Source organism: Ranitomeya imitator, chromosome 2 (genome assembly GCF_032444005.1).
Source record: "Ranitomeya imitator isolate aRanImi1 chromosome 2, aRanImi1.pri, whole genome shotgun sequence".
Lineage (NCBI taxonomy): Eukaryota > Metazoa > Chordata > Amphibia > Anura > Dendrobatidae > Ranitomeya > Ranitomeya imitator.
In genome coordinates this window covers 312,932,745-312,956,524 of record NC_091283.1, presented here as the reverse complement: position 1 = coordinate 312,956,524, position 23,780 = coordinate 312,932,745, and the positions used below count along the sequence as shown (strand labels likewise).

At 42.9% G+C, this 23,780-nt stretch overlaps 1 protein-coding gene across 1 annotated transcript in view; it reads right to left on the bottom strand.

Annotated features, from left to right (window-relative positions):
- Positions 1–1,368: 1,368 nt before the first annotated feature.
- The window catches only part of LOC138663417 (zinc finger protein 665-like), a 41,486-nt gene continuing 19,074 nt past the window's right edge, over positions 1,369–23,780 (bottom strand). Inside the window, exons 2-7 of the mRNA XM_069749613.1 lie at positions 12,661–12,810; positions 12,355–12,531; positions 10,995–11,118; positions 10,756–10,910; positions 9,769–9,859; positions 1,369–5,678 (exon numbers count right to left, since the gene is read on the bottom strand). Of these exons, the coding sequence (XP_069605714.1) occupies positions 3,733–5,678; positions 9,769–9,859; positions 10,756–10,910; positions 10,995–11,118; positions 12,355–12,531; positions 12,661–12,810 (2,643 nt within the window). The 3' untranslated portion in view covers positions 1,369–3,732. The remainder of the gene's footprint in view (positions 5,679–9,768; positions 9,860–10,755; positions 10,911–10,994; positions 11,119–12,354; positions 12,532–12,660; positions 12,811–23,780) is intronic.

Below are 23,780 nucleotides of genomic sequence, written 5' to 3'. Positions count from 1 at the left end.
GGGGGTCTCAGGGAAGTCCGCAGGGAGCCCCCTCCCTGCGCGATGCTTCCCTGCACCACCGGCACATCGCGATCATGTTTGATCGCGGTGTACCGGGGGTTAATGTGCCGGGGGCGGTCCGTGACCGTGACTGCGATAAGCAGCTGACACCCGGCCGCGATCGCGGCCGATCGCGCTGGACGTACTATTCCATCCACCTCTCGTGTCTCCCCTTTTCCTCATAGTTTGTAAGCTTGCGAGCAGGGCCCTCATTCCTCCTGGTATCTGTTTTGAACTGTATTTCTGTTATGCTGTAATGTCTATTGTCTGTACAAGTCCCCTCTATAATTTGTAAAGCGCTGCGGAATATGTTGGCGCTATATAAATAAAAATTCTTCTTCTTATTATTATTATTATTATTATTCCGTCCTTAGGAAGTAGGGCCCACCCCACGTGGACGGAATAGTACGTCTAATGGCAGAAAGGGGTTAAGTACAAATTTTACCCCTTTTTCTGCTTCAGTTTTTATTTCCTTAATTTCCTCCTTTAAAACCTAGGTGAGTCTTATGGTACGGTGCGTCTTATAGTCCAAAAATACGTTATTTCATGCAATAAAATGCAATTTAGTTATGCAAAAATCATACAATGTTATTTCCTGGCTTTTATTTTTAGATTATATCTCTTACAGTTGAAGTGTACCTACAAAAAAAAAAAATTACAGACTTCATTCTTTGAAGCTGGAAAAAATTGCAAAAATCGGTATAGTATCCAATAGTTATTTTCCCCATTGTATATATTTTCTCTAGGTCAGAGCTAGTTTTGACAGTCAACAAAATACAATTTTCAAGTAATTCATTCTTTACACTCTAGGTATGATAATGATTTCTCGCTGTGTGGGATTTTTATATGTTTAAAAGGGTTGTTCTCTACTTGGACAATCCATTCTCAAGCCTTATGTTTGATCCTGTTAAAATAAAAATAATTATTCAAACCTTCTATGCCGATGCAGTTCCAGCAGTGTCAGCACTTGCGTTCATGAAGCTCATGTGAGTTTGTCATGTCATGTGAGCCCTGCGGCCAATCAGCACTGATGTCACGGTCCCCAACTTCAAATCAAACAATAGGAGGAAGTAGAGAGCAGTCGCAGCTCTGGTTTCCTGTTTATGTTCAATACTTCCGAAGGCAGGAACAATGAAGCCGGCACCAATTGGGCGCAGGGCTTGAGTACTGTTACAACCTCACATGAATCCTGACATCGCTGAATTGGCACTGGCAAGGGACCTGTGTATGAGTATCTTTGTTTTAATGAGGCCAAACATAAGGAATGACAAATTTCTTGTTGAATAGTTAATATTAAACCAGGGTAACCATTAATTTACTAAATCATATAATACCCCATAAAACCACTTTTATTTATAAATTATTAAAATACCACCAACCCTGTTGTAATACCATGTAAACAAAACACACTGTGAACAAACTGGTATAGGGATAGGTGTTCCTACACTAATACCTAAACTGGTACCAGCCTGTCTGCGGGGGTTGGCGCTCTAGGGGGAACGTTGTGGCGCCACCACTCCACGGCGGCTGGCCCTGGGTCCCTGATGAACCCTATTGGATGCCCGGGGTCCCTGTACCCAATTATATAACTGAGGGTACCCCTGACCACTATACACAGAACAATCCTATGTCTAAGGAATCCTAATCCCCACACTGTGCCATAAAAACAATGGAGAACATGTAGAAAGGTTTAGGACGGTAATTCGATCAATGCAGCACGCTGGTTCTCATTCCACATTCTAATGGGTCTTTATGCCCTTCAGATTTGAGACCTCAATATGTGCTCAATTGTGTGGTTAATGCCCCTATATGATGTGCTGCACATATGCTGTCGTAAATATAGGTAAGTTTACTGGTGAGTATACATTCGGATACAAATCAATAAAGTACTCATCCAGCCAAAGCATGCCGTCCGCCTTTCCAAAGTACCGTCTCAACGCGTTTCGCCTCTCCGGCTCATCAGGAGGCCCGATTTAAGAACATGTGTCCCGATGTTGTCATATAGCTATGAACTTTGATACACTACCTCTGATTTAAAAAGGCTGCCCGGGCTCTATGTCTGTCTCATTTCCGGTTCAGCCAGAGGTCCGCCTCTGCGACCTTGCGTAGATACAGCATACTGCGCAGAATCACCGTGGGACACACTCATGATCTTGCGTTACCCAACCGTGTATTGCGCATGCTCCTTCCAGAACACACCTACCCTTTGAATTCAGGTGTGTGAAGACGTCACTGGGCCTATTGCGCTTGCATCTAGATGGGACGCATCGATTGCGTTCCACTCGATAAACACCAACTAGATGCTTCTGCGCAGACTCCTGGTTGTGCATCTCAAATGTTAACCATCCAGTGCCTGCCGGCAGCATAACGGTGAATGTAAATTGTCGCTGCTTATGATGTAGATATGCATATCTTATTCTTGTGAAATGTACCAATCTAAATACCGCTTAATGTCAAAAAGATCATACCCATACATGGCCCTATCTCTTACCCATGATCCAACGGTAGGAGTACAACATATATAAGATTAGCCCGTTTCTTTAACATAGAAGACCCATAAGTCAGAGGATTTCTATTGTATGTTATATTTATCATAGTAATCTATGTACCACCCTAACAAAGGATGAATTTTAGAGTAAAAGCATATCCAGAATTTCTTCATGGAGATATACATTAAGTCCCTTCCCAACTAACAGGAAATGGGGAACACTCTAATGACCAGAAAAAGCAATCACTTTACATAAAGCCCCCACGCTACAGGAAACAAGCAAAGGACAATTGTTCATTCAGCCCCTTAGGGGTCATTGCGTCCATTCTAAAGGTCCATTCACATTATCTCTGTAATATTTTTTTATCCATATTACCCCCTCTAGGGTTGGGTTTTATCACCTCAATTGCCATAAATCTGACATTCATCATATCACCCAGATGTTGAAGTCTCATGTGTCTCGCTAGAGTGGTGTCCCTGTTATTTCTGATGTCCCCCATATGTTCACCTACCCTCCTATGCAGCTCCCTCTTAGTTTTGCCAATATAGTCCTTTGGACAGGTGGCCATGTATACCACCCCTGAGGACCTGCAGTTAGAAAAATCCCTCTGATAGAAAATATTTCCTGTGGAGGAGCTCACAAAGGCCTTATTGGGTTTCACCCATTTACACACCTGACAGTCTCCACAACGAAAGAAGCCACAGTATTTTTTATCAAGCCACGTGCCCCCACCTCTTGGTCTACTGTAGTGGCTATAAACCAATACATCTTTTAGTGACTTTCCTCTTCTATAGGTGATATCTGGGTGAGGACATAACAGATCCCTGAGGTCCAGATCCATTTTAAGTATGTCCCAGTGTCTATTTATGATTTCCCTCACTTTATGATGTTGATGATCATAGGTCCCTATGATCCTGATCACATCCTTTGTTCTTTCCCGTGAGATGTCATGCTTGTGTAGTAGCTGTTGTCTACTTTTATTAGTTGCACCCTGATAAGCTGTTTCCAAAGCATGCCTAGGGTAGCCTTTTTGAATAACATAAGGAATGACAAGGTGTTGTCCTAGTAGTAAGACAACGGTTTTAAGAAGTTACAATTTTTGGTTAAATATTTACAACACTCTGAACATGAAAAAGGCTTCTCCCCTGTGCAACTTCTCTGATGTTTATTAAAGAGTTGAATTCCATGTAAAACATTTCCCACATTAGGAACAGGAAAAAGGCTTCTCCGCTGTGTGAATTCTTTGGTGTCTAACAAGATCTGATTTCCGATTAAAATATTTCCCACACTCTGAACATGAAAAAGGCTTCTCCCCTGTGTGACTTTTCTGGTGACTAACAAGATTTGATTTATGGTTAAAACATTTCCTACATTCTGAACATGAAAAAGGCTTCTCCCCTGTGTGAATTCTTTGGTGTCTAACAAGATCTGATTTCCGATTAAAATATTTCCCACACTCTGAACATGAAAAAGGCTTCTCCCCTGTGTGGATTCTCTGGTGGCTATCAAGATGCGCTTTCCAGTTAAAACATTTCCCACATTCTGAACAGGAAAAAGGCTTCTCCCCTGTGTGGATTCTCTGGTGGCTATCAAGATGCGCTTTCCAGTTAAAACATTTCCCACATTCTGAGCAGGAAAAAGGCTTCTCCCCTGTGTGGATTCTCTGGTGGCTATCAAGATTCACTTTCTGATTAAAACATTTCCCACATTCTGAACATGAAAAAGGCTTCTCACCTGTGTGAGTTCTCTGGTGCTTAACCAAATCTGATTTCTGGTTAAAACATTTCCCACATTCTGAACATGAAAAAGGCTTCTCACCTGTGTGAGTTCTCTGGTGCTTAACCAATTCTGATTTCTGGTTAAAACATTTCCCACATTCTGAACATGAAAAAGGCTTCTCCCCTGTGTGGATTCTCTGGTGGCTATCAAGATGCGCTTTACAGTTAAAACATTTCCCACATTCTGAACAGGAAAAAGGCTTCTCCCCTGTGTGGATTCTCCGGTGGCTATTAAGATGCGATTTCCAGTTAAAACATTTCCCACATTCTGAGCAGGAAAAAGGCTTCTCCCCTGTGTGGATTCTCTGGTGGCTATCAAGATTCACTTTCTGATTAAAACATTTCCCACATTCTGAACATGAAAAAGGCTTCTCACCTGTGTGAGTTCTCTGGTGCTTAACCAAATCTGATTTCTGGTTAAAACATTTCCCACATTCTGAACATGAAAAAGGCTTCTCACCTGTGTGAGTTCTCTGGTGCTTAACCAATTCTGATTTCTGGTTAAAACATTTCCCACATTCTGAACATGAAAAAGGCTTCTCCCCTGTGTGGATTCTCTGGTGGCTATCAAGATGCGCTTTACAGTTAAAACATTTCCCACATTCTGAACAGGAAAAAGGCTTCTCCCCTGTGTGGATTCTCCGGTGGCTATTAAGATGCGATTTCCAGTTAAAACATTTCCCACATTCTGAGCAGGAAAAAGGCTTCTCCCCTGTGTGGATTCTCCGGTGGCTATTAAGATGCGATTTCCAGTTAAAACATTTCCCACATTCTGAACATGAAAAAGGCTTCTCCCCTGTGTGGATTCTCTGGTGGCTATCAAGATGCGCTTTACAGTTAAAACATTTCCCACATGCTGAACATGAAAAAGACTGCTCACCTGTGTGAGTTCTCTGGTGCTCAACAAAATTTGATTTGTGTGTAAAATATTTACCACATTCTGAACATGAAAAGTTCTTCTCCCCTGTGTGAGTTCTTTGGTGTATAACAAGATTCCACTTCTGGTTAAAACATCTCCCACACTTGGAACAAGGAAATCTATTCTCTGCTGTGTGAATTTTTTGATGCTTAAGAAAAGATTCTTTGAGGGAAAAATGATTTCCATATTCTAAAAGTGAAAATGGCTTCTTTACTTCAGGACCAATTTGTTTTTTAATGCTTATTTTGAGACTTTGATTTTCCTTAGTAGTCGGTAATGAATCAGAAGACAGGACCTGTTTCAAAAGATCAGACGATAGATCTTTGCTGTGAAGGGATGATGGTATATCTGGAGTAATGGCATTCACTTCAATTGTATCCTGTGGGATCCCAAGATTATCTGATTTAAAAACTGAAGATGTCAGCTGCCCCTCTGATCGCCTGGTGCAGTCATCTGTTAAAAATAAAACCAATTAGTTTTCATAAAAAAATCCTTGAATTTTACAGATTTTAACATTTGTACGTAAACTGTCCACAACATGACAAGTTATGTTGAATACGTAATTATTCACTAAGACTAGTTTCACACTAGTGTTTGGAAGAGCTGCGGAGGGCTGCGGACTTCCTCTGTGAAGCCCCGCCCTCGGCCGCTTGCTCCGCCTACTTCATACATGCGGTCGGCATGCGGCCTGCGTACCTATCTTTAACATTAGGTACGCAGGTCGCGCCGCTGTATGCGGATGCTTCCGCATTCGTCGTTTTGACGATGCGGAGAAAAAAAAATTGCTACAAGCTGCGTTCTAAGCTGGTCGCCGCATCATCAAAACGACGCTTGCGGAAGCATCCGCATACAGCGGCTCCGCCTGCGTACCTAATGTTAAAGATACAGAAAAAGAAAACAAAAAGCAGCACCAAAAGAAAACAAGGGGTGCAAAAAATAGTCCAAAAAAGTCCAAAAAATGAAGGCAGCACTCCAATAGGAAAAAAGAAAGTGATTTATTGGCCCATGTGCGACGTTTCAGTCCAGGATGTGGACTTGAGAAAGGTCCACATCCTGGACTGAAACGTCGCACATGGGCCAATAAATCACTTTCTTTTTTCCTATTGGAGTGCTGCCTTTATTTTTTGGACTATAATGTTAAAGATTGGTATGCAGGCCGCATGCAGAAGTAGGCGGAGCTAGCGGCGGAGGTGCGGCCGAGGGCGGGGCTTCACGGAGGAAGTCCGCAGCCGTCCGCAACGCTAATGTGAAACCGGCCTAAGACAATGACAGCTCAGTCTAATATAAAACCTCATAGGATGAACCAGTAGGGTGTGGTGTTCAACTGTTTGTCCATTCTGCCTCCGAAATATAGAGTAAAAAGTCACAAAACAATGTTATGTTGAGGAAAATTATACCAATAAACCTTCTACTCATCTCCCAAAAAAAAACAAGTCCCCACTCAGGTCCATCATCTGTCAGTGAAAATCAGGTTTCTACATTACAAGTGGCTCAAAGGCTCTTGAAAAGCACCATGGCTTCCATACACCAATCCAGCAATTTCCACTCTCCCAAAGTTTCCCCTCGCTTCTGAGCCTTGCAGTGTGCCCAAACCACATTTAGCATCCATGTATAAAGCACGTGTAAAGCGCCATGGAGTAAATGGCGCTATAAAAATGAATAATGATAATAAATAATAATGTATTTGGCATTACTATAGTGATAAGAACCCACTTAATTTACAATGTGTGTGTCTCCTGGAGCACAATCTGGGCACTGTGTGTTGGGTAATAAAATGGCGTATTTGCAATTTTCACTCTCCAACATCCACTGCGTGCTAATTTCTGGAAAGTGGCTCTGGGGTGAACATAGTCACTACTACAATACAATAATCCCCTGAGGGTTATAATTTCCAAAATGAAGTCAATTTTAGGGGATTTCTACTGCTCTGGTTTTCTGCCATTTTCTTATATTAGGGCTTCTGCATATGGTATGTCCTAACTCCTCTGGGATCTGCTGCTGTGATGTCTGGTTCTGTTATCAGGCACGACCTTATTTATTCTATAGGTGGCACTGGTAATGGAGGAGACATGGAAACCAGAAGCTCTGGGTGACGCAGGCTCTGCCCTGCCACTGAGATTAGGGTGCCTAGGATTTGTAGTACCATCCAGTCTGGCAGTATGGATGTGTGTTGTCCAGCTCCCTGCTCCAGCCAGTTGGAAAGCACCACACCCTCCTAAAGCTGGAAGCATATTGCTGGAAGCTGTCAGATACAGCCTTCTCCTCTGGTTAATTCCTCTGTGCTCCTCTCCAGGCTTGTTTGTTTCCTGTTGTGACCTTGGCTCGCTTACTGACTACTCTTGTGTCTTCTGATTTTGTATTTTCTCTGCTCTCCTGGTACTGACCCGGTTACCTGACTATTCTTGCTACATCTCGCATCACATAACAGAAGGGAACACCATGGCCAAAGCCTAGGGGTCTCTGTCTAAGATCAGACCCAAGTAGAAGGGTTAAAGTAAGTGAACAAGGCAATCCCTGGGATCTGTAAAATGGAGTAGATAGTGCCAAGTCTGTTCATGGTGGCCATCTTTTGAGCTGCCAGAAGACCACGAACAGTGCCCCCAATGCATCGTATCTGCAAACTATTTCTGCAAGATCTGCAGTTAAATAGCTAAATAGCTTCTTAACCCTGCCATGTGCCCAGACAGTAGTGTACAATTGTATATAGGGTACTGTCAGATTCAAGAGAAGTTGGAAAATAATTTGTAAGGTCCATTTGTTTCCTATTATCCTTTGTGAAGAATTCCAAAGTTATCACTACAAAGTGACACACATCAGGTTCGAAAAATTGGGTCCTGATTAGGAACAAAAAAGGACTGCGGGAAGTGGTTAAGTCAAAGGATTTGAGCAGTAACTACTGTAGTCAAAAACTGTGACTAAAGACAATAACACATCTACTAAAATGATCAAACTCAACAGTCTTCATCTACTATATAACAGTCTAAGGGTCACTTCCGTCTGTCTGTCCCGGAAATCCCGCGTCGCTGATTGGTCACGGCTGCCTATGCAGCATCAATAGTAAAAAGATCTAATGTTAAAAATAATTAAAAAAATAAAAAATCATTATATACTCACATTCCGGCGCCCTTCCCGCTCCTCAGGACACTCCGGTGACCGATCCATGCATTGCAGTCTCGCGAAGTGATGACGTAGCGGTCTCGTGAGACCGCTACGTCATCATCTCGCGAGACTGCAATGCACTCTTGGGACCGGAGCGTCGCGAGGAGCATCGGTAAAGGCCTCGCCTGGATCCGGGGGCCAACGGAAGGGGAGTATATAACTATTTTTTATTTTAATTCTTTTTTTTAACAGGGATATGGTGGCCACATTGCTATATACTATGTGGGCTGTGTTAGATACTGCGTGGACTGTGTTATATACTACATCTCTGTGCTATATACTATATGGGCTGTTCTATATACTACGTGGCTGTGGTATATATTACGTGGCTGGGCAATATACTAATTCGCTGTGCTGTATACTACGTGGCCTGTGTTATATACTGCATGGGCAGTGTTATATACTACGTCTCTGTGCTATATATTACGTGGCTATGCTATATAGTACGTGGCTGTGCAATATACTACATGGCTGTGCTATATACTATGTGGCTGTGCTATATACTACGTGGGCTGTGATATATACTATGTGGGCTGTGTTATATGCTACTTGGCTGTGCTATATTTCTTTGCTGTATCTGTGCATCATGAATCGTGGTAAGTGTTAAAGAGGGGGGCCCACTTAGACTTCTTTCGCCAGGGGCCCTCAAAAACCTGGAGCCGGCCCTGGCTTCACTGATTGGTCACGCCCGGCCGCAAACAATCAGTGACAGGCGCAGTCCGCCCCCGATTTGCCGCGAAATTTGAACCACGCTTCGCCAATTGGTCGCGGCCGGCCGGCTGAATCCTGTGTATAAATTGCATTATTCTGAAAACTTCATAAATAATAATAATAATATAATAATTTTTATTTATATAGCGCCAACATATTCCGCAGCGCTTTACAAATTATAGAGGGGACTTGTACAGACAATAGACATTACAGCATAACAGAAATACAGTTCAAAACAGATACCAGGAGGAATGAGGGCCCTGCTCGCAAGCTTACAAACTATGACATAAATAAACTACATACATAATCTAGAATACCCGATGCGTTAGAATCGGGCCACAATCTAGTCAGTAATAAATGAGTAACTAGTGGTGAAACCTCACTGGGGTAATTAGAGTACGGGGCTCAGTGGCTCTTTCAAGCTAAACTATTATAAAGGCCAATGGTAGATGTCAGATCAGTTTCAAGAAGAAATATTAGACATTCAAATCCTTTTTTTATAACAGTTTAGAGCTGATGTGTGAAAGTTTGGATGGAGGAGAATGTTGAGGTCTAGAGGCAAAATGGTGAACACCCGATTGTGATATGACCGGGCTATACAACCGATAAAGCAGCCATAGCCGGTGACTGAGAAGAATCTGTGACTTCTCTACATTTAGTGCATACTACTTACCTGGGTAGTGATATGTAGGAATCTCCTCTTTACACCACTCATCACCCCTCACATATGTCTCTGTAGTATTAATATGGGTCAGATCTTCACCCTGAAACAAATATTGTAAAAGTCACAGACAGATGAATAGAAAAGATAGTCACATCTATGATCAGCTCTAATCCTGCCATCAGAGCATTATAGCCCTTACTGGCGAATAGGGCCTGGCGGGCAGAGAGGGCCCGCAGCAGGCCGCCTCTCCTCTACGGGCCCCAGCGGCTCAACTGATCATGCATCATCAGATGCACGGCAAGTTGAAATCTGTTGTCTTGCGGGAGATCACAAGCTGGCAGCTGATATCAGAGGGGGTGTATAATGACACTCACATATGATGGTACACGCCTCAGATGTATCAGGTGGAGGACACCGCTGGACCTCAGCCAGGTCAGGATAAACTTTTTTTTGTAAAGCTGCAGTATGACGCTGCATTATACTAGTATGGGGGTGCATTATACTATTATGGGATCTGTAAAATGGAGTAAATAGTGCCAAGTCTGTTCATGGTGGCCATCTTTTGAGCTGCCAGGAGACCACGAACAGTGCCCCCAATGCATCGTATCTGCAAACTATTTCTGCAAGATCTGCAGTCAAATAGCTTCATAACCCTGCCATGTGCCCAGACAGTAGTGTACAATTGTATATAGGGTACTGTCAGATTCAAGAGAAGTTGGAAAATAATTTGTAAGGTCCATTTGTTTCCTATTATCCTTTGTGAAGAATTCCAAAGTTATCACTACAAAGTGACACAGTGGGACTGTGGAAGGTTCGAGAATTGGAGGCGGAGCTGGGGGGGTGTAGCCTGGGCAGAGTCCCAAGTGGGCCCGAAAGTTTTGCCAGTATGGGACACCGAAATTCCTGGTGGCAACCCTGCCTGCCATCTGCACCGTTCTCATTACACAAGTATAAAAGATATAATACTGGTGAATAAAACAAGACTGAGCACAAGACCTTCACAGCCGTCTGCACATCATGGGGGAGATCTCCTGACACCTTCTCTCCATCTACCTGATGATTCTGAGGAACATTGGGATCTTCTTGTTTATAGTTCTGTGGAAGAAGAGGACGGGGACATCTCTCTGGTGTTGTCCTCCTACTGGACAGAACTGGAGGAAACACATAAAAGGGACTGAATTCATTCGTTACATACAGATAATTATAGGCCATGTGTATTTAGTCCTGTCTATTACCTGGTGACGTGAGGGGCTGGGGAAACTCCATCATGACTTCCTTGTACACATCTTTGTGTCCTGCTAAATACTCCCACTCCTCCATGGAGAAATAGACGGCGACATCCTGACACCTTATAGGAACCTGACACACACAATGATACAGTCATCCCCCTACATGGACACAATTCACACCTCCACCAGACGGACTCCAGATAACTAAGAACATTATTACCACTGCCTCTCCATTTGTTAGGGTACCGTCACACTATAACATTTCGATCGCTACGACGGTACGATTCGTGACGTTCCAGCGATATCGTTACGATATCGCTGTGTCTGACACGCAGCAGCGATCAGGGATCCTGCTGAGAATCGTACGTCGTAGCAGATCGTTTAGAACTTTCTTTCATCGCTGGATCTCCCGCTGTCATCGCTAGATCGGTGTGTGTGACACCGATCTAGCGATCTAGCGATGCGATCTAGCGATGCGTTCGCTTGTAACCAGGGTAAACATTGGGTAACTAAGCGCAGGACCGCGCTTAGTTACCCGATGTTTACCCTGGTTACAAGCGTTAAACTAAAAAAAAACAAAAAGCACATACTTACATTCTGGTGTCCGTCAGGTCCCTTGCAGTCTGCTTCCCGCACTGTGACTGCCGGCCGTAAAGTGAAAGCAGAGCACAGCGGCTGTGCTTTCACTTTCACTTTACGGCCGGCAGTCAGTGAGTACGGGAAGCAGAGACTGCAAGGGACCTGACGGACACCAGAATGTAAGTATGTGCTGTTTGTTTTTTTTTAGTTTAACGCTTGTAACCAGGGTAAACATCGGGTAACTAAGCGCGGTCCTGCGCTTAGTTACCCGATGTTTACCCTGGTTACCCAGGGACCTCGGCATCTTGGTCGCTGGAGAGCTGTCTGTGTGACAGCTCCCCAGCGACCACACTACGATTTACCTACGATCACGGCCAGGTCATATCGCTGGTCGTGATCGTAGGTAAATCGTATAGTGTGACGGTACCCTTAGAAAACACCTAATTTGATTACCTTGGCTTATCTATGGACTCATCACACTTCCCACCCCCTAACAAATGTCCTACTGTAGTATTCTTTAAATGTTGTGCTTGTTTCTTATTAATCTATTTGTAATCTTGCCTGAAGAAGGAGCCACTGTGCTCTGAAAGCTTGCAAACATATTTTCTGGTTAACCAAATAAAGGTATCACTCCTAGAATACTTCTGTCATCATTGGGTAGAAAAGTATTCACATCGATTTTTCTGGCTAACACGGTACCACAATACAATTTGTTATTGTACACCGTCATCCCCCGAAACCTTCACAGTGTTACTGTATAATGTCCCAGCATTCCCAGCAGTGTCACCTCTCCAATCAGCAGCTCAATCATCTTGTAGGTGAGTTCTAGGATCTTCTGGTCATTGATGTCCTCATGTATCAGGTGAGGTGGAGGCCCCGTGACTGGGCTCAGGGGTCTTCCCAATCCCTCAGACTCAGGGTCCTGACAGCGTTCACTAGAGGTCTTCTTCACTACTGTGTAATCCTGGTTATGAAGAGACACATTAATAAATCTCACCACAGACATTTCCAGAGTCCTCACCTCTCCAGATGTGTCCATCTATTATTCCCATAGATAAGAATGATGTAATGTGACGTCATCAGAATCTCTCACCTCTCCAGTAAGCCGGAAGAGGATCTCTAGGGTGAGGTGTAATATCCTCTCCACCATCTTGTCTCTGTCCATATCCATCTTTGATGGGTAAATCAGGAAAATGATCTTATATAGAAGATCTTCACTGAGAGGATCCGATATTGTAGAGACCTGAATGAGAAGATGAGCCGATGTAACATCATAAAAATCCCATGTAATAATACAATTACTGGAGATAAGGGAAACATATGAGATTGATTATTTTACAGTATTTAGTTTTCTTCTTTACCTCTACTAATAAAACCAATATACACTGCTCAAAAATATAAAGGGAACACTAAAATACGATATCCTAGATATCACTGAAGTAAATATTTCAGTTGCAAATTTTTATTCATTGCATAGTGGAATGTGTTGAGAACAATACAACATAATTATCAATGTCAATCAAAATAAATATCCCATGGAGGTCTGGATTTGGAATGATACTCAAAATCAAAGTGGAAAATCAAATTACAGGCTGATCCAACTTCAGTGGAAATGCCTCAAGACAAGGAAATGATGTTCAGTTGTGTGTGTGTTGCCTCCACGTGCCTGTATGACCTCCCTACAAGCCTGGGCATACTCCTGATGAGGTCTCCTCCCAGACCTGGATTAAAGCATACGCCAACTCCCGAACAGTCTGTTGTGCAACGTAACGTTGATAGATCATGCGAGACATGATGTCCCAGATGTGGGGTCTGGGGAACGAGCAGGCCAGTCCATAGCTTCAATGCCTTCATCTTGCAGGAACTGCTGACACACTCCAGCCACATGAGGTCTGGCATTGTCCAGCATTAGGAGGAACCCAAGGCCAACTGCACCAGCATATGGTCTCACAAGGGGTCTGAGGATCTCATCTCGGTACCTAATGACAGTCAGGCTACCTCTGGCAAGCACATGGAGGGCTATGTGGCCCTCCAAAGAAATGCCACCCCACACCATTACTAACCCCCTGCCAAACTGGTCATGCTGAAGGATGTTGTAGGCAGCAGATCGCTCTCCACAGCGTCTCTACACTCCGTCACATGTGCTCAGTGTGAACCTGTTTTCATCTGTGAAGAGCACAGGGCGCAAGTGGCGAATTTGCCAATCCTGGTCTTCTGTGGCAAACGCCAATCGTCCTGCACGGTGTTGGGCTGTGAGCACAACTCATGAGGAAATCACAGCTAGAATAAGATTGTTCCTGTACAGAAAAATTGAACAAAGAAATTCACTGTGTAAAAACTGTACTTCAAAAAATTACCTTTAATTACGTCTTAACGCAGTAAGGTGATAAAAAGGACCACTACCACCACTTAAAAGATACCAGGAGGTGCCTGTACCTATCACTAAACTGAACTGTTCCTACCTACCAGCGGAGGTTGGCACCCTACACCTGCGCAATGGCGCCCCCGATCACTGTCGACTGTCCCTCCTACCCCTATCCTGCCCTGTGGGATGGGGAAAGGAATAGGAGGAGAGATATTGAAATGAGAGTTTGTTTGGACAGTATACCACAATTATAGTGAATGAAGAAATTGCTAAGATCGGCACAATAGCAACATGGATCAACATGTACCGTATCATGCAGCACACTATGAAGGGGTATCGTTTCCTTATGTGCTTGAACTCTGAACCCTGCTATTGGGCCGGTCATAGCAATTTGTTCAGCAGCTAAGTAGTCTCTTTATACTATGTATACTTTATTCACTTCTGATGAACCTTGAAAGGGGAAATGCGTTGAGTGTGTTTCAGAGCTCTTAGGATTTTTTTTTATAAGTTCTTGATTTGATGGCATGTACCTGTTCTTTAACATGCAGCTGAGCCTTATCTGGTTTTGAATATTTTTGGGCTTATTGCTTAACCCTTTTCTGCCATCGGACGTACTGTCCCGTCCATGTGACATGGGACTTAATTCCCATGGACGGGATAGTATGTCAAACCCGATCAACCGCACTCAGGTGGGAGGGCGGCCGATCGCAGCCGGGTGTCAGCTCATTATCACAGCTGACATCCGGCACTGTGACCGCTCCTGGCACTTAAACCCCCGAAACACTGCGATCAAACATGATCGCAGCGTTCTGGTGGCATAGGGAAGCATCGCGCAGGGAGGGGGCTCCCTGTGTGCTTCCCTGAGACCCTCGGAACAACGTGATGTGTTTGCGTTATTCCAAGGGTCTCCTTTGTTCTCCTCACTGCAGACCCCGGATCCAAGATGGCCTCGGGGGTCCTTCCGGGTCCTGCAGGGAGGTTGGCTTGCGAGCAAAATGTCAGATCAGCGATCTGATAATATATAGTGATGTCCCCCCATGGAGCAAAGTAAAACAAGTTAAAAAAAAAAAAAATACACTGTGTAAAAATATATTTTTAAAAAATCCTAAATAAAGAAAAATTTTTTTTTCCAATAAATACATTCCTTTATGTAAAAAAAGATAAATAAAAGTACACATATCTAGTATCGCCGACTGTAACGACCCGACCTATAAAGCTGTCCCACTAGTTAACCCCTTCAGTGAACACCGTAAAAAAAAAAATCATGAGGCACAACACAATGCTTTATCATCATACCGCCGAACAAAAAGTGGAATAACACGCGATCAAAAAGACAGATATAAATAAACATAGTACCGCTATAAAACGTCATCTTGTCTCGCAAAAAAAACGAGCCGCCATATAGTGTCATGAGCGAAAAAAATAAAAAAGTTATAGTCCTCAGAAGAAACCGATGCAAAAATTATTTTTTATATGAAAGTTTTTATTGTATAAAAGCGCCAAAACATAAAAAAATGATATAAATGAGGTATCGCTGTAATCGTACTGACCCGAAGAATAAAACTGCTTTATCAATTTTTCAAAATGTGGAACGGTATAAACGCCCCCCAAAAAAGGAATTCATGAATTGCTGGTTTTTGTTCATGTTGCCTCACAAAGATCGGAAAAAAAAGCGATAAAAAAAATGTCACGTGCCCGAAAATGGTACCAATAAAAACCAACTCGTCCAGCAAAAAACAAGACCTCACGTGACTCTGTGGACCAAAATTTGGAAAAATTATAGCTTCCAAAATGTAGTGACGCAAAAACTCTTTGCAATAAAAAGCGTTTTTTAGTGTGTGACAGCTGCCAAATATAAAAACCCACTCTAAATAGTAAATCAAACCCCCTTTAACCCTACCTTAGTTAGGGAAAAATAATAAAATAAAAAAAATGTATTTATTTTCCCATTAGGGTTAGGGCTAAAGTAATGGTTGGGGCTAAAGTTAGGGTTGGGATTACATGTACGGTTAAAATTAGGGTTAGGGGTGTGTCAGGGTTAGGTGTGCTTAGGATTATGGTTGAGATTAGGGTTAGGGGTGTGGTTAGAGTTGGGATTAGGGTTAGGGGTGTGTTGGGGTTAAGGGTGTGTTGGGGTTAAGGGTGTGGTTAGAGTTGGGATTAGGGTTAGGGGAGTTTTCGGGTTAGGGTTGGAGTTAGAATTGGGAGGTTTACTCTGTTTAGACACATCAGGGGCTCTCCAAACGCAACATGGCATCCGATCTCATTTCCAGCCAACTCTGCGTTGAAAAAGTAAAACAATGCTCCTTCCCTTCTGAGCTCTCTTGTACGCCCAAACAGGGGTTTATCCCAACATATGTGGTAGCAGCATATTAAGGACAAATTGGACAACTATTGGGGTCCAATTTCTCTTGTTACCCTTAGGAAAATAAAAATTTGGGGGCTAAAAATCATTTTTGTGGGAAAAAAGATTTTTTATTTCACGGCTCTGCATTATATACTGTAGTGAAAAACTTGGGGGTTCAAAGTTCTTACAAAACATCTAGATAAATTCCTTTGGGGGTCTAGTTTCCAATATGGGGTCACTTGTGGGCGGTTTCTACTGTTTAGGTACATCAGGGGCTCTGCAAACGCAACGTGATGCACGTAGACCATGCCATCAAAGTCTGCAGTCCAAACAGCGCTCCTTCCCTTCCGAGCTCTGCCATGCGCCCAACAGTAGTTTACCCCCACATATGGGATATCAGCGTACTCAGGACAACAACAACAACTTTTGGGGTCCAATTTCTGCTGTTACCCTTGGTAAAATAAAACAAATTGGATCTGAAGTACATTTTTTGTGAAAAAAACTGGTGTTCATATTTTTTTAAACATTCCAAAAATTCCTGTGAAACACCTGAAGGGTTAATAAACTTCTTGAGTGTGGTTCTGAGCATCTTGAGGGGTGCAGTTTTTTAGAATGGTGTCACACTTGGGTATTTTCTATTTTATAGAGCCCTCAAAGTGACTTCAAATGTAAATGTGGTCCCTAAAAAAAATGGTGTTGTAAAAATGAGAAATTGCAGGTCATCTTTTAACCCTTATAACTCCCTAACAAAAAAAAAATTTTGGGTTCCAAAATTGTGCTGATGTAAAGTACACATGTGGGAAATATTACTTATTTTGTGTAAGACATATCTCTGTGATTTAAGGGCATGAAAATTCAAAGTTGGAAAATGGTGAAAGTTTCCATTTTTTTCACAGATAAATGCAAGAAATGTTGAGGAAATTTTACCACTAACATGAAGTACAATATGTCACGAGAAAACACTGTCAGAATCACCGGGATCCGTTGAAGCGTTCCAGAGTAATAACCTCATAAATGGACAGTGGTCAGAATTGTAAAAATTGGCCCGGTCATTAACATGCAAACCACCCTTGGAGTTAAGGGGTGAATGCCCTGGGATCGTGCAATATTTATGCAGGCTCTATGATATTTATATATGACATTGGCTGTTTAGTTCCTACTTAGACAGTATAACTATTTGCCCTATAAGAGGAAGTGGAACTATATTGATCATTTATTAGATTGAGATCACTTGTATGTTAATTTTGGATAGTAAACTGTTGAGTCTAACATATCATTGCCATCATTGTTAGTTTTCCCCCCTGCACTGCCCCTCATATGGAAATTTCCTTATGGTCTTAGGGTTAGGAGGGGCAGCCGTCTGGAGCGGGGGCACCAACAAAATCGTAAATATCATATAGGGTGCCAACCTCCGCTGATAGGCAGGAGATAGATAAGGGTAAGGTCCCTTCAATTCATTTTGGCCCCTCACCAAGTCTATATTATCTTTTACAACCCCCTTAATCTTGGGTACTTGTAAATCTAAATATATTTTCACTCACGTGGTTTACTACCCAACATTAAAATTTTGACAGTAAAGATAAAAAAGTAATACATCAATTGCCCACTATAATTGTGGTATACTGTCCAAACAAACTCATTTCATTATCTCTCCTATTTCTTTCCTCATCCCACAGGGCTGGATAGGGGTAGGAGGGACAGTCGATGGTGAGCGGGGGCGCCATTGCGCAAGTGTAGGATGCCAACCTCCGCTGGTAGGTAGGAATAGTTCAGTTTAGTGATAGGTACAGGCACCTCCTGGTATCTTTTAAATGGTGGTAGTGGTCCTTAATATCACAAGAAGGTTGTTGGGTACAGCCGGGACCAGCTGCTTGGAAAGCATCACCAAACCAGGGATTCAAGCTTGAGGAAGATAATTTGCATATTCCAGGTGCCTTCTGGGAAAAGCGAAGAGTCTCCCTCAGCAAGAAGGTCGTTGGGTGCAGCCGGGACCAGCTGCTTGGAAAGCATCACCAAAGCAGAGATTCAAGCTTGAGGAGGATAATTTGCATATTCCAGGTGCCTTCTGGGAAAAGCGAAGAGTCTCCCTCAGCAAGAAGGTCATTAGGTACAGCCGGGACTAGCTGCTTGGAAAGCATCACCAAATTTTTGCCTGTAGCACATTATTGCAAGAAAGCTTGGCTGAGTAGATTACACAAGAAGGAAAACACACAGCAAGTCAGCAGGATCTAGGAGCAACATGGCAGATGTGACAACCTACATGGTGAGCTGCAGCATGTGCTACATGTTCACAGATCGACCACAAGAAGAATCCAATTTCACCTGTCTGAAGTGTAGACTAGTGGCCCTTTTAGAAGAAAAGGTGCGGGGTCTGGAAGAAAGAATAGCAACTTTGAAACTCATCAAAGAGAATGAAGACTTCCTAGACAGAACAGAAGCATCTCTACTGGTCACAGAAGGTGAAAAAAGTGTCAGAGAACCTCCAAAAGCAGATGAGTGGAAGCATGTGACCAAAAGAAGCAAGAAGACCATGGAGAAATCACCAACCACACAACTGAAGAACCGATATCAAATCTTTGTAGAGGATGAAGATGGCACACCTAAGGATGAAGCAATACCAGCAAGCAAAAAAGAAAAGGGGAAACAGCAACAAGTGACAGCAAAAAGTACAGCCAAGAAGCAACGAAGAGTGGTGGTGGTGGGAGACTCACTACTGAGAGGCACAGAAGCAGCCATCTGCAGACCGGACATAACCGCAAGAGAAGTATGCTGCCTTCCAGGTGCGATGATCAAGGATGTGACCGATAGGATACCAAAGCTCTTCAGCTCCAAGGACGTCCACCCATTTCTTCTGATACATGTTGGCACCAATGACACGGCAAGGAAGGACCTACCGACAATATGCAAGGACTTTGAAGAGTTGGGGAAGAAAGTAAAGGAACTGGATGCACAGGTAGTTTTTTCTTCTATCCTTCCAGTAGACGGGCATGGCACCAGGAGGTGGAACAGGATCCTTGATGCGAACAACTGGCTAAGACTATGGTGCAGACAACAAGGATTTGGATTCCTGGACCACGGTGTGAATTACTTGTACGATGGACTCCTCGCCAGAGACGGACTACACCTCAACAAACCTGGGAAACACACATTCGACAGAAGACTTGCTACACTCATCAGGAGGGCGTTAAACTAGAAGAAGAGGGGACGGGAAGAAAAACATTAGACTCGAACAAAGAAGACCCAGGAAAACATACTCAGAAGGGAGGTAAGAACATTTTTAAAACAATCCACAGCAAGGAGATTGGAACAAAACAAAATCCTCTAAACTGCATGCTCGCAAACGCCAGACAAACAAGATGGAAGAACTAGAAGCAGAAATATCTACAGGTAACTTTGACATAGTGGGAATAACAGAGACATGGTTAGATGAAAGCTATGACTGGGCAGTTAACTTACAGGATTACAGTCTGTTTAGAAAGATCGTAAAAATCGGAGAGGAGGAGGGGTTTGTCTCTATGTAAAGTCTTGTCTAAAGTCCACTTTAAGGGAGGATATTAGCGAAGGGAATGAGGATGTCGAGTCCATATGGGTCGAAATTCATGGAGGGAAAAGTGGTAACAAAATTCTCATTGGGGTCTGTTACAAACCCCCAAATATAACAGAAATCATGGAAAGTCTACTTCTAAAGCAGATAGATGAAGCTGCAACCCATAATGAGGTCCTGGTTATGGGGGACTAACTACCCGGATATTAACTGGGAAACAGAAACCTGTGAAACCCATAAAGGCAACAGGTTTCTGCTAATAACCAAGAAAAATTATCTTTCACAATTGGTGCAGAATCCAACCAGAGGAGCAGCACTTTTAGACCTAATACTATCTAATAGACCTGACAGAATAACAAATCTGCAGGTGGTCGGGCATCTAGGAAATAGCGACCACAATATTGTACAGTTTCACCTGTCTTTCACTAGGGGGACTTGTCAGGGAGTCACAAAAACACTGAACTTTAGGAAGGCAAAGTTTGACCAGCTTAGAGATGCCCTTAATCTGGTAGACTGGGACAATATCCTCAGAAATAAGAATACAGATAATAAATGGGAAATGTTTAAGAACATCCTAAATAGGCAGTGTAAGCGGTTTATACCTTGTGGGAATAAAAGGACTAGAAATAGGAAAAACCCAATGTGGCTAAACAAACAAGTAAGACAGGCAATTAACAGTAAAAAGAAAGCATTTGCACTACTAAAGCAGGATGGCACCATTGAAGCTCTAAAAAACTATAGGGAGAAAAATACTTTATCTAAAAAACTAATTAAAGCTGCCAAAAAGGAAACAGAGAAGCACATTGCTAAGGAGAGTAAAACTAATCCCAAACTGTTCTTCAACTATATCAATAGTAAAAGAATAAAAACTGAAAATGTAGGCCCCTTAAAAAATAGTGAGGAAAGAATGGTTGTAGATGACGAGGAAAAAGCTAACATATTAAACACCTTCTTCTCCACGGTATTCACGGTGGAAAATGAAATGCTAGGTGAAATCCCAAGAAACAATGAAAACCCTATATTAAGGGTCACCAATCTAACCCAAGAAGAGGTGCGAAACTGGCTAAATAAGATTAAAATAGATAAATCTCCGGGTCCGGATGGCATACACCCACGAGTACTAAGAGAACTAAGTAATGTAATAGATAAACCATTATTTCTTATTTTTAGGGACTCTATAGCGACGGGGTCTGTTCCGCAGGACTGGAGCATAGCAAATGTGGTGCCAATATTCAAAAAGGGCTCTAAAAGTGAACCTGGAAATTATAGGCCAGTACGTCTAACCTCTATTGTTGGTATAATATTTGAAGGGTTTCTGAGGGATGTTATTCTGCATTATCTCAATGAGAATAACTGTTTAACTCCATATCAGCATGGGTTTATGAGAAATCGCTCCTGTCAAACCAATCTAATCAGTTTTTATGAAGAGGTAAGCCATAGGCTGGACCACGGTGAGTCATTGGACGTGGTATATCTCGATTTTTCCAAAGCGTTTGATACCGTGCCGCACAAGAGGTTGGTACACAAAATGAGAATGCTTGGTCTGTGGGAAAATGTGTGTAAATGGGTTAGTAACTGGCTTAGTGATAGAAAGCAGAGGGTGGTTATAAATGGTATAGTCTCTAACTGGGTCGCTGTGACCAGTGGGGTACCGCAGGGGTCGGTATTGGGACCTGTTCTCTTCAACATATTCATTAATGATCTGGTAGAAGGTTTACACAGTAAAATATCGATATTTGCAGATGATACAAAACTATGTAAAGCAGTTAATACAAGAGAAGATAGTATTCTGCTACAGATGGATCTGGATAAGTTGGAAACTTGGGCTGAAAGGTGGCAGATGAGGTTTAACAATGATAAATGTAAGGTTATACACATGGAAAGAAGGAATCAATATCACCATTACACACTGAACGGGAAACCACTGGGTAAATCTGACAGGGAGAAGGACTTGGGGATCCTAGTTAATGATAAACTTACCTGGAGCAGCCAGTGCCAGGCAGCAGCTGCCAAGGCAAACAGGATCATGGGGTGCATTAAAAGAGGTCTGGATACACATGATGAGAGCATTATACTGCCTCTGTACAAATCCCTAGTTAGACCGCACATGGAGTACTGTGTCCAGTTTTGGGCACCGGTGCTCAGGAAGGATATAATGGAACTAGAGAGAGTACAAAGGAGGGCAACAAAATTAATAAAGGGGATGGGAGAACTACAATATCCAGATAGATTAGCGAAATTAGGATTATTTAGTCTAGAAAAAAGACGACTGAGGGGCGATCTAATAACCATGTATAAGTATATAAGGGGGCAATACAAATATCTCGCTGAGGATCTGTTTATACCAAGGAAGGTGACGGGCACAAGGGGGCATTCTTTGCGTCTGGAGGAGAGAAGGTTTTTCCACCAACATAGAAGAGGATTCTTTACTGTTAGGGCAGTGAGAATCTGGAATTGCTTGCCTGAGGAGGTGGTGATGGCGAACTCAGTCGAGGGGTTCAAGAGAGGACTGGATGTCTTCCTGGAGCAGAACAATATTGTATCATACAATTATTAGGTTCTGTAGAAGGACGTAGATCTGGGGATTTATTATGATAGAATATAGGCTGAACTGGATGGACAAATGTCTTTTTTCGGCCTTACTATGTTACTATGTATGTTACTATGTTACATTACTGCGTTAAGACGTAATTAAAGGTAATTATTTTGACTAGTTTTTACACAGTGAATTTTTTTCTGTGAGCACAACCCCCATCTGTGGACATCGGGCACTCAGACCATCCTTATGGAGTCGGTTTATAACCGTTTGTGCAGACATATGCACATTTGTGGCCTGCTGGAGGTCATTTTGCAGGGCTCCTCATGTTCCTCCTTGCACAAAGGCTGAGCTCCTTCCACATCTCCTGGTGTACTGGCCTGTCTCCTGGTAGCGCCTCCAGCCTCTGGACACTACGCTGAGAGACACAACAAACCTTCTTGCCACAGCTCACATTGATGTGCCATCCTGGATGAGCTGCACTACCTGAGCCACTTGTGTTGGGTTGTAGAGTCCGTCTCATGCTACCACGAGTGGGAAAGCACAACCAACATTCAAAAGTGACCAAAACATCAGCCAGATAGCATTGGTACTGAGATGTGGTCTGTGGTCCCCACCTGCAGAACCACTCATTTTTTGAGTGTGTCTTGATAATTGCCAATAATTTCCTGATGTTGTCTATTCCATTTGCACAATAGCATGTGAAATTGGTTGTCAAACAATGTTGCTTCCTAAGTGGACAGTGTGATTTCACAGAAGTTTGATTTACTTGGAGTTATATTCTGTTTAAGAGTTCCCTTTATTTTTTTGAGAAATGTATTTTAGGCCGCAGACAACAAGCAGTTTCTCCCTCGGAGTCGGCAGCTGAATACGTTTCTCATAGACTCATCTTCCATAACGCTAATTCTCGTCTCATTTACCGACACTGGAATCGGCGTTAGCAATACTGCAGGAGATATTCATTACGTGACATGAGAAATAACTACTTCTTGATGAGAACGACATCATCTTCTACTTCAGCTCTAGAAACATATTTGTCCAGAGTCCGTCACCACCTGCCATCTATATGAATGATTCCAGTCGTCCCCGCACTGTAATCTTCTATCACATTAGATCTCATGTCGGAGTCACACATAGAAGTTTGAGGCTTTTATAAGAGTCATGCTGCTACAGTGCAGTATAACGCAACCTCCACCAGAGGGAGCTTGAGAGGGAAGTGAGACTGCGTACACAGAGAAGCACTGCAGAGCGGCAGCATAGACACCACCAAGTGCCGAGAGAGTGGTCCAACAAGCCAAGTCAAAAAACAACAATAGGCAGAAGTACTAAAGGGATCAGCAATACACGTGGTCAGGAACAAGCCAGGAGGTTCAGCAACGGTCAGAAGCGGATAAAACAAAGTCAGGAGGCAGAAGAGAATC